Raw genomic sequence first — 20282 nt, forward strand, 5'->3', positions numbered from 1 at the left:
TTTCCAGATTCCGCATATAACTTTATATTTTCAAAAATTGAAATTTATAGGCCCAACTAATAAAAAGATAATATAAATAAGAGTAAATTTTATTGTTTTAACACTTATTCTAATAGAGGGTCACAATGTCAAGTTATATTTGTCTAGAATCTGCATATACTGTACGTTAAGTAACTTTTTAAAAATTAGACCGTAATGTGGACTCACTTATGGGTGTGCTGATATTTACAATATAAATAAAAGCTTTAAGCTATATTATAATCGAGTTTACCATTATAATAGTAGTAAAAAAAACATCTGCAAAGAGAAATTATTGCCATTAATAGACAACGTCTACTTTATTGTTCTTAAGATAATGTGATCAATTTTGGACTGAACAAAAAAATGTTTTTAGTTAAAATTTGAAGTGTTTAACCTTTCTAAAGAGAGAAAACCGTTCTAATGGAGTTTTTTTGGTAACTCCATGAAGAATTACAGGCATTTAAAGTAGCAAATTTAGTAATCAGACTCAAGTAAAACGGCTAAAGATATAATGAATTTTTTTCAGTATGTATGTGAAAAATAATTAGAGGTTGAAAAAAATTATTATCTCAAGAAACACTGTAATTTTCTTATTAAATATTCAATAATGAGAATATGCTACTGGGATTGTTTTCACTGCTTTTCAAGTTGTTTCTGATAACCCGGGATACCAATATTGAGATTTATATAATCTGGATTGTACCATAGTCAAAGTTTGAAGAGCAGTGTTTTTGGGGTCTCAGAAGTCAGAGAATAAAATATTTGTTGAAAATATCAACTAAATAAATGTAATTTCTCTGTACCATGTTATGTATTTAATTGAATAGCAGTAACGATATGAGTAACACAGTTAATTTAAGACCAATGTGGAGATACCCTAAAGTTGAAGTCCCTTTATATAGGGTGAGATAGACCACTCGCCCACGATGTATAGTGGCTGAACCAAGAAACCTATACCTTGTAAAAAAAAAACCCATATTTCAACCCCACAGAGTTCGTAAAAATAGTTTTTAACATGCAGGAATACCCCAAAATGGGACTTTTTGATGGGGAGGGGGGTAGGAATCATTTTCAAAAAATTTTCATATGTAAAGGTAAGTGGAGCTGTACCGTATTTTAGAGGTCTATTCACTGATCGTTTTGATACAAAATTTTTAAATTTATTTCGCTTATTCATATTGTATACAGACTGGTCTAAAATGTCAAAGTTGCATACAGTGCTGAAAACAATTTTAGTTTTTAAGAGAGCTAATGATAAGTGTAATGAAGTTATACCTTGCTATTTCTTATTTAGGTTTTTTGAGTTTGAAATATTGTAAATTTGAACTTATGAAAATTGGAAATGTCCTGAAAAGTGCCTACTGTAACATGTTTTTAGAAAGAGTACTTCATTGGTAACCTTTGGTAAAAATTTTGATTTGCTAAAATGTTTAAAAAGATAATAGTAACAAAATTAATCCATGCACCATTGAAATTTTGGACCACTCGGTATACAAGAAGCAAGATAAATTACAAACTTTTTTTTAAATGATCAGTCAACAGAAACCTTTAAAATGAATAAGTTATGACTGAAACTACCTTTACATTTGAAAATGCTTTAAAAATGACCACCCAAAAGAGCCATTTTGAGTGAAAACAAAAATTTATTTTACCCAAGTCGAAATATGGGGGTTTTAGTTGAAACAAAAACAGGTAGCTTTCTTGGTTCAGCTGCTATTGGGGATGAGTGGTCTGCTTCACCCAGTATAAAGACTATTTGGTTGCTAAATTTTAAAATTAGTTGATGTGCGATTTCAACGTTCCTCACATTTATTAGATTTAAATTAGGTTTTAGATTGTCTCTTTAGTTTTTACTTTTTTAGTTTAAAAAATAAAACAAATATATATTGCTAGTTTTGAGCAAAAAATTTGCTACAAAACAAACATCTTCACATTATAATATGAATATTTGGAAAACTACAATCATCTGTTGAAATTACGCCTTTTCAACACTATTTTTAGCTATACTTACAGCTTATGTTTTAATTTCAATTTTTTTAGGTTTTACAATTAATAACAATTCAAACAATCATATTAACCTGCCCTCATTGTTTTCTATGTAAAAATAAGTTATATAAGCACACGATTTAAGATTTTCTACAGATGTCTTAAATAAGTTAAATTTTTAGTAGTTTTGAAGTTTTTTTATTAATCCAACACAGTAAAAATCTATCATGTACATTAAGAAAACAATGTGTTTCTGTAGAAACAAATAAATTTTAAAACTTTGTACATTTTGAAATGGATTAGAAAAAAGGTTTTACTATTTTTTTAGGTTTTGACATTTGAAAAAGAGGAATTATTTTTCCTCGATTTAAACTCTGATTATTACATATTTATAAGTTAAATAATTTTTTTGTTCCAGATTAATAATTTCTGGAATATACAGATTGAAAAATATATACAACATTCTGGATTTTCAGTCAGTTTCATAGTATGTGCTATTTATAAACAATTGAGTGAACCCAGGCAAAAACAAAATTTGGTCCTCCACTCATGGGAATTCTGACTGCCACTTCTAGGGTTAATATTAGTATAGCACTTTGAGAGCTGATATTCATGCAAATAAAAAATACTTCAAGGTACATTGCATTCTTTAACTTGATAAGGTGTCAAAAATATTGCCCATATTTACAGAAAATAAAGGTTTTCTAAATTACTTTTAAGAGTGTTTCTGAGTGATATTTTGGAATAAAAATGTTTTATTCTTATATCTAAGTTATGTATGTGCCATGTTTTGTTTAAATCTACCCTCTACATTTTGTGTGATTGAGTATCTATCTTCCAAACACATTAACAAACTTCCACATTAATAACATTAATAGTACATACATATACCTCAAAAATGGAATAAATGACAATAGCCTAAATCAATTTCAATTTAGATATAAATGTACATCTTCTGCACAATTTTTTAAATTTATAAACAAATTAGAAAACACTTCAGCTATAAATATAAAACAAGTCATTATTATGCATGAACAACTATGGTATATATACATATATATGTATTTTAATCTAAAAACTTGTTCAGAGGCTGGAATTTTTGTCTTAGAAGAGGTGCCCAAAGAAAACCTCTTGGTGGAAACTCTTCATCAGTTGCTTGGTGGAGTACTTACACTTGTACAACAGTCAAAAGTATAACAAAAGATGATTGAGATTGCTTGTTAGAGAGATTCTTATATTTATCTGGTCCTTATTTCAAGCTAGTTTATCTTCACCAGGATTGCCACTGTTCCAGAAGAAGAGTTGGTTGGCAGGTAAATAACAACTTGTCCAGTATCTTGGCTCCCTCACTCCATACCATATTCAGATTCATAACCTCCCCCCCTCCCACATCAAATGCTGTACACAGCTGGTAAACACTGTACTACTCATCCAAAAGTGACGTATATACTGCACAGTTGAATCTGCACATTAAAACAGATATAAAAACTCCAATTTGGGCACCATGTTTAATTACATAGGTTTCTGTGAATAAATTGGACATATTTATGCATTTCCATGCTTTTAACTGAGACTCTTATAGAAGTGATGTTATTTAGATATAAAAATCCTACCTTTTTAAACTGAAATGTCCAGGTAAAAAATAATTACATTATAAAGTGTACATAATATATTTACAAACTTTTAAAAACAATAATATGATCTGATGTAGACTTAATTATTAAGTTACGAAATTTCAATCTCAATCTCTATGTCCGATTCCCCATCATCCGAAAATTGAACATCTTCACCCTGGAAATGCAGCCTGGTCACCTCACACTTGCTCAGGACACGGTGGGGAAGGGCCTGATCACCAGAAGGATGTTTGGTCCTCATGTGATAGCTCAGTCCTCCTCTGTACCTTACCCTGAAGTCACACAGTTGACAGGCGTACGGCTTCTCTCCTGAATGTTTCCTCATGTGGTAAGTGAGCAGCCGTTTCATCTTGGTGCTGTAAGGACACAGGTCGCAGGTATACGGCTTATCGTCACAGTGTCTGGCCGCGATGTGCGACATGAGATTGTGCCTGGTGACAGACCGGTAATCGCAGTGCTGGCACGCGTGTGGCTTCTCACCGGTATGAGTCATCATGTGAAGATTGAGAGAGTTCTTCTGAACCGACTTGTAGTCACAGTACGGACAATGGTACCTCTTCAGACCTCCATGAATTCTTCGGTGACGAATCAGAGTACTGGAGTCTTTTGCTTTATAAGGACAGTCAGGGCAACTATAAGGCCTTTCTCCAGTATGTGTTCGAGAATGTATAAGAAAAGACATTTTTTTCAATGTCTTATAATTACATTTCGTACAAAAATATTTTTTTTGATCATCATGCAACCTTTCGTGAATTTTTAGTTTCAGTTCACTTACTGCCCTGTATGGGCAAAGTGAGCAAGCAAAAGGTCTACTTTCATCGTGAATTTGTAGGTGATTGTTAAAAGTTTTCATATATTTAAACCTTTTACCGCAAACATCGCACATAAATAAAGGGTCGGTTTTGTGAGTGATCAAGTGCTTCTGTATTGCAGTTGATGATGGGGTTTCATAAGAGCAGTGATTACAAAAATAAACTTTTTTCCTTTTCTTCAGTTTAACGGAATAGTTTTTGAATTCATATGTAGATTTTATTCCTGCGGTTTTTGTTGTGGCTATACAAAGATTTGTATTCTTATGAACTTTTAAAAGTTCCAAATTCTCAAAAGACATTTTACATGGTCTACATGTAAATTTGTTATTACTTTCACCAGAGTCTGAAAAATAATAAAGTAAAATAATTAATTTCCAACATTTACTTCATACAATGAATATGCACAAACAGAAATGCTCTCTGTTACTTAAAGGGTATTATATAATATTAACATATTTAAGCAAGAAAATGACTTAACCCTTTTAACCCCGGCCACTAAATCAAGTGATGTGCCAGAAATCCCAAGCCATTTTCAGACAAAATGTAAGGGTTTTGTAAAAAATTCATAACTCAGTTATTTTTTAAGATATTTAGGTAATTCTTTTTTTGTTTTACTTCTATATACATGTAGCTTACAGAATTATACAAATAAAATTATTATTATGAAAGTAATTTTTTTTACATACATATACATATATAAAAAAATAAAAAAAAATGAAAAAAAATTCAAGTTTGATCATGGAAACCATATAGATAAAAAAATATTTGACACGAAAATACCCATTTCCTTTATGGTACATTTAATCCTTAATAAAAGGAAACAAAAATTATAGGCCTACCTTATTTAAAAGTGAAGTAACATAAACTTTTGTAAAGCCGTGTAAATTTTTCTTTTTACCATTTCTGGGCAAGGCAATGTAACAAGACCTTTGAAATTCACAGCACTTAAAATAAACATAAAACCAAAGTTATTTCTGACAAAATAACTAAAACTGTTCATAATCTAAATTTAAAAAAAAAGTTTTAAAACAATATTTACATCAGTACAAAATGTTTTAGCACTTGTGGTCACCAAAACAATTGGGGTGAATTGTTTGTTTGCAACTGAGTTACTAATTAGTGTATTTTCACTTACGGAAGACTTTGAACAATGTCTTTTACTCATTTTGAAATCAAACAAATAATAAACTAAACTTTAACTGCCGTACTTTACACTGCTTTAACCTAAAACTGTGAAGAAAAACGGAATATTCACAACCACGTGATATACAGCTGTCTGCAACAAGCGTGAGCAGTCAGTCGAGACGAACTGCAATTGCGTAGTCACAGACTGACAACATATGGAGTCAAACCATTACAAACTAACATATTTCGATGCAAAATATCTTCGTGCACAAGTCTATGAAATTTCAAAGCATTTGGTGAAATAGGTGGCCAGTAAAGTTATAAAAAGTGCACGTCCGCACTATACGGACGTCGGGAGTTGCCGCCATTTTTACGACGTCCGTATAGTACGGACGTCGGGGTTAAAAGGGTTAATATAAAATACAAACAAAATGCATTTCTAATAGAAAAGGAACAGATACATTTAAAAAGTACATGCAAGTGTAAACCCTTCTAAGTGTTGATCACCTAAATAATATTAATCTGACATGTGCCCCTTTAGACATTTGTCATAATACATAACTTCAACACCTTCATCACAATTTATACACCACTGAAATTACAGTCACTGAATTCAGTGGTGAATTCTGTTTGGCAACTGTGATCTGTTCCCTACAGAATAAAAATTGGATGTTGCTGAAAACAGACATTACTAGTTTAGCCAACTTGTAGTAAACTAAAGGCAATAACTATTTATGTTTCTTTATTATTATTGACTTTCTTTAGCTGGATTATTAGAGCATACATAGTGATTAATCAGTAAATTTGTAATATGAGGAAGAAATATATGTTACTTTGTAAACCTAGGTTAGTGTGTTTTGTGATTGTTATTGTAAGCTATGAAATCGGTATTATGTCTTGGTTATGATGTATTATTAGTTTTTGCTTTGTAGTGTGTTTTATGCTCTAAATTTTGATATAAGATACTTATTTTGTAAATATTTAATTTTTTGTTAATTTTCATCATTTTACTTCTTGCAACCTTTGCATCATTGACAAAATGGCAGGCCTACAGCAGCACTGTTTGTTTTCTTTCTCTGAGTTTGTGACACTATTTCATCTAATAACTATTTGAATGATTTGCTTTAGACATCCTTGCTCTAAAAAGAAACTGATGTTAACTAAACATATAATTTTAATAAAAAATTGCTTTTGTCATACAAAATCAAGATATATTTTAAAAATTTAAATAAAAAAAACTGCATGATAAACGATAGCAGAAATGCAATTTATTAATCTGCTCCATCTTACTTCGTGAGGGGTGACGAGGAGGGCTGATTGAATCAATCCTACTGGTACCAAACCCACACCAGCCAATAATAGTAATAACCACGTTTACTTATTCAGGTCCTTCTGATCAATTAAAGCCAAAGAAAAATACATTTTTGCTATAAATAAATTACCTCTAGGTATGTTGATATCTTCCGTAGAGTTTTCTTTGGCAGAGTTATTTTCATCTGCATCGGTCTCAACTTCTGCAATATTGTCCTACAAACAAATAGTTTACATGAACTTTACATAGCTGAAAAATTATTGATTTGAAATTACTAAAACATAAAACAATATAAAAGTTCTTCACGGGTTATCATAAAAAACACAGTTGTTTTGATCCTCTAGCTACAATAATAGAAATAAAATAATTTAGTTGAAAGGTTTATAATTATAATTAAAGCAATCATCAGCTATGTAGTGTTGACCTGAATCATGAAATATAAATTTATTCTATCTGTTCCCCAAAATCTTATTTGCTGTAGATTTGAAGATAAACATAAAACTTGGAAAGACAAATTGAAAAAAATTATATTACTGTTAATTTTTCAGGATGAGGAGGCTATTTATAGCCCCAAAAGTTCCTTACCCAAGAAAACGATACGGGCTATCCTATCTCCTTTTTGTTTTAATGTTTATTAGCCACGAAACATCATAAAATCATGATTTTCTATGCTAATGTATATTCTTAGACCTTTCTATAAATATTTATGTCATGATGTAGTATACGTCATCTCTACATCTTTTTCACAACACGTAACAGTTGTCCCATCATGTCACTTCAGCTGTGTCATCATACAGGTGTTTGTGTGATTTTGCTTTATTGTCTTTTTTATTCACATTTCCCAATTAATCTACATTAAATTTTGTACTGTTATAGAACATAAAGTAAGAAACTACAAATTGTTGTTTCTGAACATTAAAATCTATTTTTCGATCTTATAGTAAACTACTGGGAAACAAATTAAAAATGTAAGGTGAAATATTTGTTTATAATTTTATACTCAAACAAATTATTACTAAATAAAATTGCAGACACTTTTGTTGTGAATAATAAGATTTCCTCTAAGTTCACGTTTATATTTTTCCGTATACCCTTTGAAAAAAGTAGTCACGTCAAAAGTATGTACCAGAAAAAAGTATAAAAATAATTGCCTTCCTAAAAGAGTTAATTTAATGAATGGACTAAATAAATTAAAAATGTACATATCACAGACAAGCATTTTAATGCAGTTTATTACTTTAAGTTACAATACAAATTATCTGGCATAAAATAATGATATAATGTGGTGCTCAAGAATAAATAAATAGACCAAAGAATGAAATACACTAGGCATTCTAACTTACAGGTCATCACAAAAGTTGAACCTGAACCATGTGTCCTTATATGGTGATAACTTGAACCAATGTCCAAAAATGATGCACAGTTTTAATTCACCATGTTCCATTAACACTGCTGTAAAGCATTATTTCAGTGAGATCATATATGTGGCATCACCAAGTGAGTCGGATTCTCGGGCCATGCTGCAACGGCATCTACCCATTAATGTATGTACGTCTATTGAATTGTTAACAAACTAGCACTTTAAGTCTTCTGCAGTGAACTTTACTTAACAACATTTGTCAACTAGATTGTAAATAAAATCTGTAAATGCTAATTTGATAACTTTATTTGTAATGGATTATTTATATGAAATACCAATACCATAATTTACCTATTGAAGGAGAAATAGACAATAGACAAAAATTCTTTATTAACATGCTCATTGAGAACAGTATTAGCGTCATAGTAAACACTACAAGTGTTTTTTTTACAAAATATAAAGTTTTGTAATGATATAAAAGGTTACATTGTAAAATTTAAATGTCAAATACTCTTTGAAAAAATTCTTCTATGGAGTAGAAGGGGCGGTCAGCAAGCCATTTGTGTAGTGCTGGTTTGAGTTCATTCTCTCCTTTGTCTCTCAGCTCTGATGGCAGGTGGTTGTGAAGCTTCCTCCCGATGTATGTAGGCTTCTTTTCGAACTGTGACAGTCGGTGGGCTGGAAGGTCATACAAAGTAGTGTCTCTGAGGTTGTACTGATGAACTTCACCCCGCTTTGGTAGGCCCTCTCTTACTGCGTGCATCACAGTTTCTTGAATGTATAGTGATACGATAGTGAGGATCTTATGGGTTCTAAAGGCTTCTCTACAGCTGTTTGGTGGTTGCAGTCCTGCAAGTGTTCTGACTGCGGTTTTTTGTTTTTTGAGAACCCTTTGAATCTGACCAGCTGATGTTCCTCCCCATGCTACTAAACCATATCTTATGTGAGCCTCAAACAAAGCGAAATAAGCAGCTCTTGTAGTTGTTTCATCAGTAGAAGCTTTGATGTTTTTAATTGCATAGAGGCTGGAACTTAACTTCCCACAGAGTTTGTCTACATGAGAAGTCCAGGATAAGTTTTTATCCAGAGTTATGCCCAAAAACTTGACTTCGTCATTCATTGCAACATCTGGTATACATGGCACACATTCAGATCTCCTTCCAAAAGCTATTTGGGCAGTTTTGGTAGTGTTTACTGCTAAGTCATTGTTATGACAGTACTGATAGGTCATGTTGAGGGATAGGTAGGATGTGATTGCCATATTTTCAGTTGAGGTTTCACTAAACATCAAGGTTGTGTCGTCAGCATACATCAAGGTTAAGCATGCATCACCAATGTATTGAGGTAAGTCGTTAGTGAAAAGGATGAAGAGTACTGGTCCAAGAACAGATCCTTGGGGGACACCTCGGTTTACAGGTAGGAGACTAGATCTTACATAATTGGATATTCCATTTTCTGTTTTGCTTAGCTCAACCAGTTGTTTTCGTCCTCCAAGGTAACTTTGGAACCAATTTTTAGCTGTTCCTGCTACTCCTAAGTTTTCCAGTTTCCGGATGATGAGATCATGGCTAAGACAGTCAAACGCTTTACTAAAGTCTAGGAAAATTCCAGTAGTTAAATTCCCTTCTTCAATACTATCTATAAGAGACTCTACCATTTTTATTATTGCAGTGGTGGTAGACCTGCCTTTAGTAAAGCCATGTTGACAGTTTGTCAGTAGATTATGTTTTTCGCAGTGGTCCAGTAGCCTTCTGAGAACAATTCTTTCGCACAGTTTTGAGAAAGTGGATACAAGAGAGATAGGTCTATAATTACTGGGATCTAAGTAGCTTCCATTTTTATATTTTGGATACACTTTTGATAGTTTTAGAGCTGAAGGAAATTTACCACTTCTGAAAGACTTATTGAATATGTCGACGAGGGGCAGTGCAAGTTCTTCAGGGCAAAATTTGAGTATTTTTGAAGAAATCTCATCTAAACCTGATGAGTTTTTTGATTTGAGGTTGTTAATGATTGTTCTGACTTCATTTTCATTTGTTTCTCGAAGGTTTATGAGCTGTTGAAGTGTTGGCTGTACAGGTGGTAAAAAAGTTCTTATTATTCCATTATTTTTTTCTAACGTTTTTTCAGCTATGTGTAAAAAGTGAGAGTTTAGATGGTCTGCTACTTCTACAGAGTTGTCAATGATTTTTCCATTAACTTCTAGCTTTATTTCGTTCACTGACTTTCCTTTCTTGGACCATGTTGTGTTTATAACTTCCCACATAGCCTTGGATTTATTGTCGGCACGGGCAATGTGGTCTGATGCCGCTTGTTTTCTGAGGAGTATCAGTCGTAGGTCATAGTTTTTTTTACATCTTATTGACTCTTCCTTGTCATCAATAGATCCTGTCATTTCATATTTACTAAGGGCTATCAGGTATCTGTCCTTTAGTCTATTGGCTTCTTGGTCAGCAAAATATTTAGGTTTTAGTTTATGGCGTGTTTTAAATTTCCTCTGACAGGGTTCCCACTCAATCTAAATACTCAATTCACAGGCTAATTCACGGTTTTCACGGTTAAAAAAATTAAAATTTCAAGGTCGGAAAAGTTTTCATAAACGTTACCGGTACAAACAAAATCGTGTTGGAGAGGGGCGAAGTTGAGAGTAAAACACTACAGACGCGGCAGAGCGGTAAAATACAATATAAAACTTCTTCCCATTTGACTAACGATGTCATTGGTCGTGCAGGAATTGACGGAAAACGTCTAAAAGAAACGAAATAACAATAGGCTTCGGTTTACGACGCAAGCAATGAGCGGCGAGCGCCCGATTTTATGTGCGATTTGCTACATAATGAATATAACAAGGCATATTATTTTTTACAAAACATCATCATAACAGTCATCAAAGCAATGACAAAGACAAATTTCAATATAATTAGCATGCACATAGCTCATAATTTTTCTTTAACTTACAAGTTTGTTGAAATCTGAAGAGAACTTTTGTTGACACAGGTTAGACAAGATGCAGGGTGACAGGATTCGTACGTTGGCTAAGGCTAACTCGTTTGAGTCCATGAAGTACACTTGCGTGATTATTAAATTATTTTCTTGTTTAACACATTATTATTATTATTTCGATCAATTTCTTCCACAGGAAAATTTTCACATAATCACAGGTTCACATTTTTAATTAGTACATAAGAAAAGGCAATTTTATTGAAATTAAAATAACATATAAACGTTAAATGTATAAAAATTATATACAACTTGTTATAAGAAAAGTTATTTGGTACCTGTTTATACAAAAAAAATTATATTTGTACACATAAATAAGAAATTGAAAAAAATGTCTAGAATAAAAGTGAATTACGATTTGCACTTTTTGCTAAGTTCCTGTATCTTATCGTCTAACTCAGCTGCCCTTTTTCCTGGCGTCGGACAAAAACCTGGAATTTTTGTGCTTCCAATTCTTTTTTTTCTATTGCAGCTTGCTTCCCTCTCTTTCTCAGAATTAATTTTGTCTTTCATTTCTTCTCGTTGTTTTGCCAAGTGCTCCGAGTAGTGGGCGTGGGAATTTTTGGCAGCATGAACTAATTCATTAGTGATTTCCATTGCCTCCAATCCTCCTGCTGCTGATACGCCGTCACAAAACTTTTCTCAACGCGACTAAACTCTCCTCCTTCAAGTTTTCAACTATACACTGTTGTTGACAGAGAAGCCTCTTTCAAACAGAAGAATTTCCGTGAGAAAGTGTCAGAATGAGTTGAATGAAAAGCTTTAAATCTTTAAATCAATTCTCACAATAAGAATAAGATTGGAGTGTCGAGCTGGGGAAACAAATCTTTCATGTTTGAGACATGAAACCAGCTGTTGTCCGAGGATGGGGGAGTGGAGTACACGATATACCCCTCCCCTTCCACTCTCATTGACAGTAGACAACAAAGGTTATTTTTACCATAACATCGCTGCACCACATTACAATAAATGAACCTTGTACGATATATTTTTCATCTGCATGAAATGATTAATAGCGTTAAACGTAGTCGTATGGAACCCGACAAAATTATACTTGGACGACTTCCTCGATTTGTAGTTTTGTGTAGTAATAAAGCTTAACACTATAAAGTTACTTGACGTTTGTTGTTTCCTGGTTAGAAAAAATGCAATGGTTTTTTTCTAACGTTTTTATAACATGACGTTTCATTTGTAATATTTTTACTAATACATTATACAATTTAAACACACATTCACCATAAAAGATTTAAACCGTGTACACTCGTAATATCCATGCAGCTTAGGAATCATAAAAAATATTATTGATAAGGAGAAAACGTATATCACTACCGTTTAATATCTAAAGAGATGAAAAATAAAATTGTTTTCTCAAACGACCTTACTGGTAATTAAAAACAGTTATATAGGCCTATAAAGTTATGGTCTCGCTGCATTAATTGATATGTGTCCGTGTAGGTTCTGCTCCGTCACATTATTATTACTATTTATTTTACGCAAGACCCTAAATTAATTCAATTTATTGTCCACCATAAATTAAAATTTTTTTATAATTATTACCATTGTGTTAACAGTCATTACACACACACGATATAGATATCGTACTGAATAGCATTTTTCTCATTAATATTTAAATAAAATAAGGGATTTAATAGAATGAAATTAAGTTAAAATGTAATTTAAATTCCTTACATTAGATTAAGGATTTGTATACTTTTTTTATTTTATGAAAACAATAATAGACTATATCTGATACAATAAAAACTCCAATACGAAGAGTGTTTACATTAAACGATAATCTATCAAGTAATTAAATTGTGTTATTAATCTCGCGTTCAATCAGAGAATGGCCTTGTTTACAGCCGCGTAGCGTAGCCAAGGCCCGGAACCTGGCGACAAAGACAGGCCTCACGTGATTTGAGCCGGAAGCTTCATCTCCCCACCGGCCCTTCCTTTTCCTCATTTGTTTATAAACCATATTATCAGTACAATCGCTCAGATAGCAGCACCTGTCAAACTTCGTGGTCTATCCCCTACATTGCGTGCTACTACTTTTTACTTTGCAATAGCGAAGGTCAAACTTTCCCATATGATCGTTCTGACGACGACCCGTGTTGATTTTATTTATTCAAAAGTTGTAGAGATTTTCACGGTATGTAAACAAAATTCACGGCTTATTTAAGGTTTTTCCACGGTGAACGAAATTCACTGGGCTTATTCCCGGTTTCACGGTTTTCAACGGTCGGGTGGGGACCCTGCTCTGAGGGCATGCTGCATCCATGGCAAGTCGTAGAGTAGAGCTCAATCTTTCAAAAGCTTCGTCAGCATCTTCAGTTTGCAGAATGTTTGACCAGTTCTCTTCCCCAAGTATGCATTTGAGCTCTTGAAGATTTTTTCTTCTGAGGCAGCGACTCATTCTGAGTGGATTATCCTGTATTACTGCGAAGTTGACCTCACAGCTTTGGGCAGTATGGTCTGAGATGCCAGCATGGATAACCTTTGTGTCAAGCTTCTCAGTGTCAATATTAGAACAAATCCAGTCGATAGAGGATTGTGTAGTTGGGGTAATTCTGGTCGCTGGAAGTTGTACCCTCTTGCTGTTATGAGAGGCCAGAGTCTCATCTAATAAAGTACTTCTTCTGTCAGGATTTAAAATGTCAACGTTTATGTCCCCCATTATGACCAGAGGATAGTAGTCTATTCTTGTACTAGTGATTATATTAGACACTGTTTCTAGCGCTAAATCAAAATCTCCGTTAGGAGATCTGTATGTACCAAGAATGTGGATAACTGATTGTTTAAGCCTGATTTTGATCAGAGCAGCCTCAAGCATAATCTCTCTGCAGAACTGGACAACAATAAGTTCTTCTGTATGCCTCACAAGGTTTTTGTCAACATAGATAGCAACCCCACCTTTCCTATGTTCTGTTCTACAGAAGTGGGCCTTGAGATAGTATCCTGTGATTACGGTGTTTTCTATTTGGTCTCGTTTAAGACCATGCTCTGTCAGAATCAGTACGTTTGGCTTAATTTTTTGAACTAGATGTTGAAGTCTATTAATTTTATTTGAAATTTCTTGTGTGTTTTGATGCAGAATGAGGAGACTTGATGGATTTTTAAAAATATTTTTGTGTGATGATCCTGGATCTCTCTGCTGTGCTACACTAATATTTTGTTCCAGAATATTTTTGTTTTGTATCTTTTCTTTTTTTGATGATTCTCTTCTAAAAAATGAGAGTTTGGATGGACATTAACAAGTTTATTTGGAGATAAAAAAGGTGATCCTGCAATGTTGCTGGAGTCACTGTCATAATTGTCATATTCGGTAGTATTGGACAGTTCTTCAGTTGGAGTTTGACTTTGGTTGTGCAGTTTTTTTGACGGAGTTTGTCTGATTCTCCCTGTTGTTGCATTAGTCGAGAGTTTTATTGTTGGATCTTGACGGGTTTTCCCAGGCTGATTTTGGTTAGATGTGATTTTACTGGCTAGATTTTTATTAAAAAATTCTTCTATGCTTTCATTTTTGTCTCGGAGTTTAGCAGAAGTAGGGGGGAGTTTGTCTATCTTATTAGTGTTATTAGAGATCAAAGGCATGGATTCCTTATTGGTTTCCGAGCTCTGTTGAGTAGATATGCTGGTATCATACATGGTTGTATAGATTGTGGGGTTGGGTTTTGAGGTTTTCATTTTTTGAACTTGTAAGGAAATACTAAATTTGTTTTGGATTTGGTTTTGGAAATGGTACTACAGTGATACATTCTTGTCTAGACATGTGTATGAGTATTTAATGAAAAAAGGGGATTCTTAAAACAGATTAAATGAAGCACAGAACAAATTTAAAATATATTAAATTATAATTAAATTGACAAATTGTTGGTTTTTTTTTGCATGAAATATTTAAAATACAGCAAAATTAGTTATTATTATTTGTGCAAATGAACTACCATTTTTAAAGTGTACACAATATTGGTAAATTGTAATAATTTAAAGTAGTGACCAGTGGAATAGTGAGGCAAGATGTTTGGTAGAGGATGTACTCATGTATTCCCTTCCCACTCAGACGTGACTTCACTTGGTGATTGTCTATACCCAAAGTATTTCTTTCTTTGGTCTATTTATTCCTTTATACTCATTAAGTATATTGGTATATTAGGATAAATGGAAAAGTTTGCACAGCTTTCATTATCTGAAGTGTAACAAAAGAAATGCATCAAATAATTTCTATTTGTGTTCAAACTCAACTGAAATATTACTTTCTTTGCAATAAACACGAATTCTTGAACTACAAAGTGTAAATGATAGTACTAGCATGTTTACCCATATAAACCCAAGGACTTTACAAGTCACTAGCAACTTTCTGAAGTTCTCTGCCTCTCATGCATTGAAACTATCGGTACATACAAGTTAACATACTTTTATTATTATTTTAAAAGTATGTAATAGTAATCATTGCAAATTCACTTTTATTAAATGATTGAAACATTTATATAGAATGAACACTTACATCCATTACGGGTACGGGGTTAGTTGTAACGACAGTAACATCACTTTCCACTATATCGGATGCCAAAAATGTCTCTATGTCTTCAATTGTTTCTCCATTTACACATTGTATCTCTGAAAGCAGACAAAGGAAACATAAATTTGATTTTTACATGAAAGAGCATGTCTAAAAATGTTTTTCTAAAACTTGTCATAGAAGATCAGCTTTTTTTATATACCTTCTTTATAGAAACTTCCCATCAATGACAACAAAATTTTTCACTTTTTCATCGGAGCCAAAGCACTTGCTGATTAGTTTGTGCTTAACATGGAGCAACAAGTGTTTATTAGTTAGATAGTGCCAAGCTGGATATGCTTCCAATGAAACTGTCAAATCACCATATAACTGTCACCAGCAATATGGAGCTGAGCATTCAAGGAACAACACAATTCCTTTACTGAGCATTTCTCTCCATTCGTTTTGAATTGCACACAGTAGTTTGCTTAAAGTCTCACAATATTATTTGAAAGTATCATCACTGTAAAACATCTCATGGGATTTTATCTACTTTCCTTACAAGATCATCATTAACAACAGAAGGTCAACCATTTAAAAAATGTTTATTAAACATTCTCACCATTCCACATTCATCTCGTCTTTACCATAAACACTTTTAGCTTTATGATAAATTTCAGCCTGTTTCACATTCTTTGTACTTAAAAAACAAATTAGTGCCTGAATCTCACAATTGGCGGGATCTGTAATATTGTCATTAAAAATGTACAGCAAACTAAAAGCACAACATTGAGAAGGCAAAATGGTGTCCGTTGAGAGTCAGTGAACAAGGAAACTAGACATAATGTAGCTATAGTGGGAAGGGTTGATTCAGTGTGAATGTTGATTTTAGCTCCAGTTCACATTCTGTTTAGTGCAGTGTCTTAAGTCTGACACTATCCCATATTTGACTCCTAGGATCTGGAGTCATATCGGTTTGAAGAGATTCAATAAACCTACAACGAGCAAATGAATCTTTACCTACATTACACTTGATTTTGTAATCTGTGCCTCTGATGTCAAAACGATGCAGAGTTTGATTTGAATTTCTTCGTTGCTGACTTTTTTTGGATATCTTTCAAGTGGCATGATTTCAGGAGTCAAGTCTGTGACAGTGTCAGATTTCAGACCCTGTACTAAACGGAAGGTGAACTGGAGCTAAAATCAACATTCACAATGAATCAACTACGTTATGTGTAGAAAACTTGGTTGCTCAGCCGTGCTTTGGGATTTTGACTACAACATTGTAGTGCACTCAATTGTGCACCTGTTCAGACAATGGGAACACCTAGATTACATTTTATTTTGTGTCTCTGATGCGGAAACGATGCAGAGTTTGATTTGAACTTCTTGTCACCAATTACCATAACACCATTACGAAATAACAAAATGAGATTGGTAAACATTTATATAGAACCTTTTTGTCCCTAACATTTTGGATTAATCCAAGTAATAGAGTTTAAATTCTATCCAAGAAAGAAACATGTAACAGTTTGCTATCAACAAATAACTGTATAAGTTTCCTAATTTCAAAAAAATTGCACATATAAATGTTCCACCATTACATAACTAACTTACAAAATTTGCCACCAGTCCTATTTATAATGGACAAAATCCAGTATTTATATATTCAACAAGATTATACTAAATATATATAGTCAAATAGGATACTACTGTTTCATAAGAAAAATTATATTTCCAAAGAGGAGGATGAAATAACTTAATAAACCACATCAATAAATAAATAGTTGATTAAGGTTTCATACGTGCAACTCGATTTTGAATAGATGCCATAAATAATAGTGTCCCCAATAAAACTTTACCAACAATACATAAGGCACAATATGGTTGGTGTAAAATATTCCTAGAAAATAATTTCAAAATGAAGATGAGAACTGAACATTAGGATATTTTATTTAAAATTGACTCACACTCATTTGAGGGCATTTTAAATTTCAGAACTATTTATGATACATTTTAAAAGGTCTATACAGAGATTCAATGTGTTATTAACGAACTTATAATTAAATAGTGAAAAATAAAGTAATTGAATTTGTTCTCAGATTTAAAGAATATTTTGTTTTATAATAGCCTATGTTATGAACACCATAACATAGGATATAACTGTTTTGTGTCTTAGAAACAATTGTAACTTAAAGTGTAATGTCTTTGTTTCATACCTGTACCATATTCCATTTGGTCCTCTTGAACTTCATCACAAATTTCTTCCTATAAAAAGAATTTTTTACTAGGTAAATACACTGTAACAAGGCACTCATTAATATATTCATAAACTGCCTAAAGTATATAAAAGACTATTTTGCTATTTTCTCTTAAGGTTAATGTTCTACCATATAACATTTGAGTATTTCATAAATATTAAATTTTATATAGGAAAACACAAACTGTCTAAACTTTAATATAACGAACAGAAGGTGTCTTTAATATATTACAAGAACAATAAATATATGAACTAGCATCTTAGATCCTTATTATCCACACCGCGGACATGCCACATGTCTGGCCATCATAGCGTGAGGTTGGAGATTGAAAACATAATCCTTGTATGTTGGTACAATTTTTACAACATAATACTTATTTGCTTTGTCAAGAATCAGGACTACTATAATTGAATTATTGTGTGCATCTTTAAATTACAACATTCAGAACAAAAAAAAAATAATTCTTTAATTTCTAAACTAAAAGAATACTGCTTATCATATGAGTATACAAGAGGCTCAAAGCACTTTGAGACTACATGTAATCAATGCTTTATTATCTTTACAGAAAGAAAATCAATAAAGCTTTTAGGAAGAGTTAAGATTTTATTTCTTCTAATAATACCATTCTACAATTCAGTTACTTTTAATTACCTATCTTACCTGTTCAACTTGTTCGGTTTTGACATTGACTTGCTCTTGTGAACTGTCCACTTGTTCATCATCTTCTTCTTTTGCATTTTTAAACAACGTTTGTATAGTTTCCTGTAGTTCATTACAACGAGCGAGTGTTAAATCTAACTCTGTACACAGCAAAAAACACCTAAAAACAAAAACAGTTTTAAAACTTTCATGAAATTTATATCAGTCATAAGTGTTCTTAACACTCCACTCATTATATTTCTAATGCATAAAACAATCTGATGCATCTCTAATATAACCATATTACATTTGGAGGCTTGGTTTAATGTTAGTTGAGAATAGCAAGACATTGTCATATTTAATACATATTATCATGAAATAAATAAATATACTTTAAATTTCAAGTCTATAGCATAATTGGTTAACGAGATATTGTGGAAACAGACCAATAGAAAATCAATTTGCTGGCTCCCTGAATGATAGGCTTCACTAATGCTCAGCCAATTATTATTTTTAATAAACAAGATAATTTTTAATTAAGTTATGAAATGAAACGGTTTTTTGTTTAAATACATTAACCTCACAAAAACAAACATTTCTCTTATTTTTTCTACAATAATAAATTATCTATGAATTATATTATCTAATTTTTAACACTTATTTTATTTAATATTTTAATATTTCAAATCACTGTTGTGTTTAAAGCAATTATAACAATAATCTTCAATATTTATTATTAATATTTTTTACCAGGCACATTAAACAAAATTGCATATAATATACAGGATTGTAAAATAGTTATCAACCATAGCAGATTCAACACTATCATTGCCCTTCTCTAGCAGAATTAAATTACTGATACTTCCATATTATCAGCACAATATGAGTTTAAAAAAATGTGATGGTTTAGTTAGTACTAAAAATCCGTATTGTTATTTATCTTAGCTAACAATAACCATTATTGCATCATAACACCTTAGCTTGAATGGAAGTGATATTCACTGCTATTGAGTTAATTCAAATTACAAGAATCATTAGTTCCTACTATTATCGAAGAATAATAAGAGAAACCTTAAAAAATAATCAAGAAAGAAAATAACTTCTACAAATAAAGTAGCGTGAAATTGTCAAAAAGCTGACACGTGTCTTTATATCCATATTGATCATAATTGGTCACTGGTTGGTTAAGCTTCACCCAATTATGACAAAAGGTTCATCCTATCAACTCACCTAAATGACAAGTGCTTATTATTGGAAGTCTCTGTTTAACATCTGAAGATGGGTGTCTAGAATGAGGCAGAAATAATTCAAGAATTTAATTGTGTAAGCAATAATTGTGGTTTGAAACCAGACAGAAACATTTTAAGTTAGTTAGTTACCAACTTTTCAATGTGACATCCATGTACTTCTTCAACATTGGCTATAGTGATAGCTATTGAATTCCTTTCTTTTCTTTTTCTTGAATTTGAATTTTCTTGAATTTAAGTTGGCCCTTGAAGCTGAGCAAGGACAATGCTCATGGTCTAGATCTTGCCAGAGCATGTGTCCATCTCAGGTCCTTGGTGTTGGCTGGTGGTACAGCAAGCAGTCCCTCAAAGCTCTATTACAAGAGTTGGCTTGAATATTATGAGCATTTG

General features: G+C 32.4%; 1 protein-coding gene across 1 annotated transcript in view; it reads right to left on the minus strand.

Annotated features, from left to right (window-relative positions):
- Positions 1-3661: 3661 nt before the first annotated feature.
- LOC124359592 (gastrula zinc finger protein XlCGF57.1-like) overlaps positions 3662-20282 on the minus strand; it is a 29994-nt gene continuing 13373 nt past the window's right edge. The window contains exons 2-6 of the mRNA XM_046812474.1: positions 18667-18826; positions 17965-18013; positions 15752-15864; positions 7021-7105; positions 3662-4796 (exon numbers count right to left, since the gene is read on the minus strand). Coding sequence (XP_046668430.1) covers positions 3733-4796; positions 7021-7105; positions 15752-15864; positions 17965-18013; positions 18667-18826 — 1471 coding nt within the window. The 3' untranslated portion in view covers positions 3662-3732. The remainder of the gene's footprint in view (positions 4797-7020; positions 7106-15751; positions 15865-17964; positions 18014-18666; positions 18827-20282) is intronic.

The sequence above is a fragment of the Homalodisca vitripennis genome, chromosome 4 (genome assembly GCF_021130785.1).
Source record: "Homalodisca vitripennis isolate AUS2020 chromosome 4, UT_GWSS_2.1, whole genome shotgun sequence".
NCBI lineage: Eukaryota > Metazoa > Arthropoda > Insecta > Hemiptera > Cicadellidae > Homalodisca > Homalodisca vitripennis.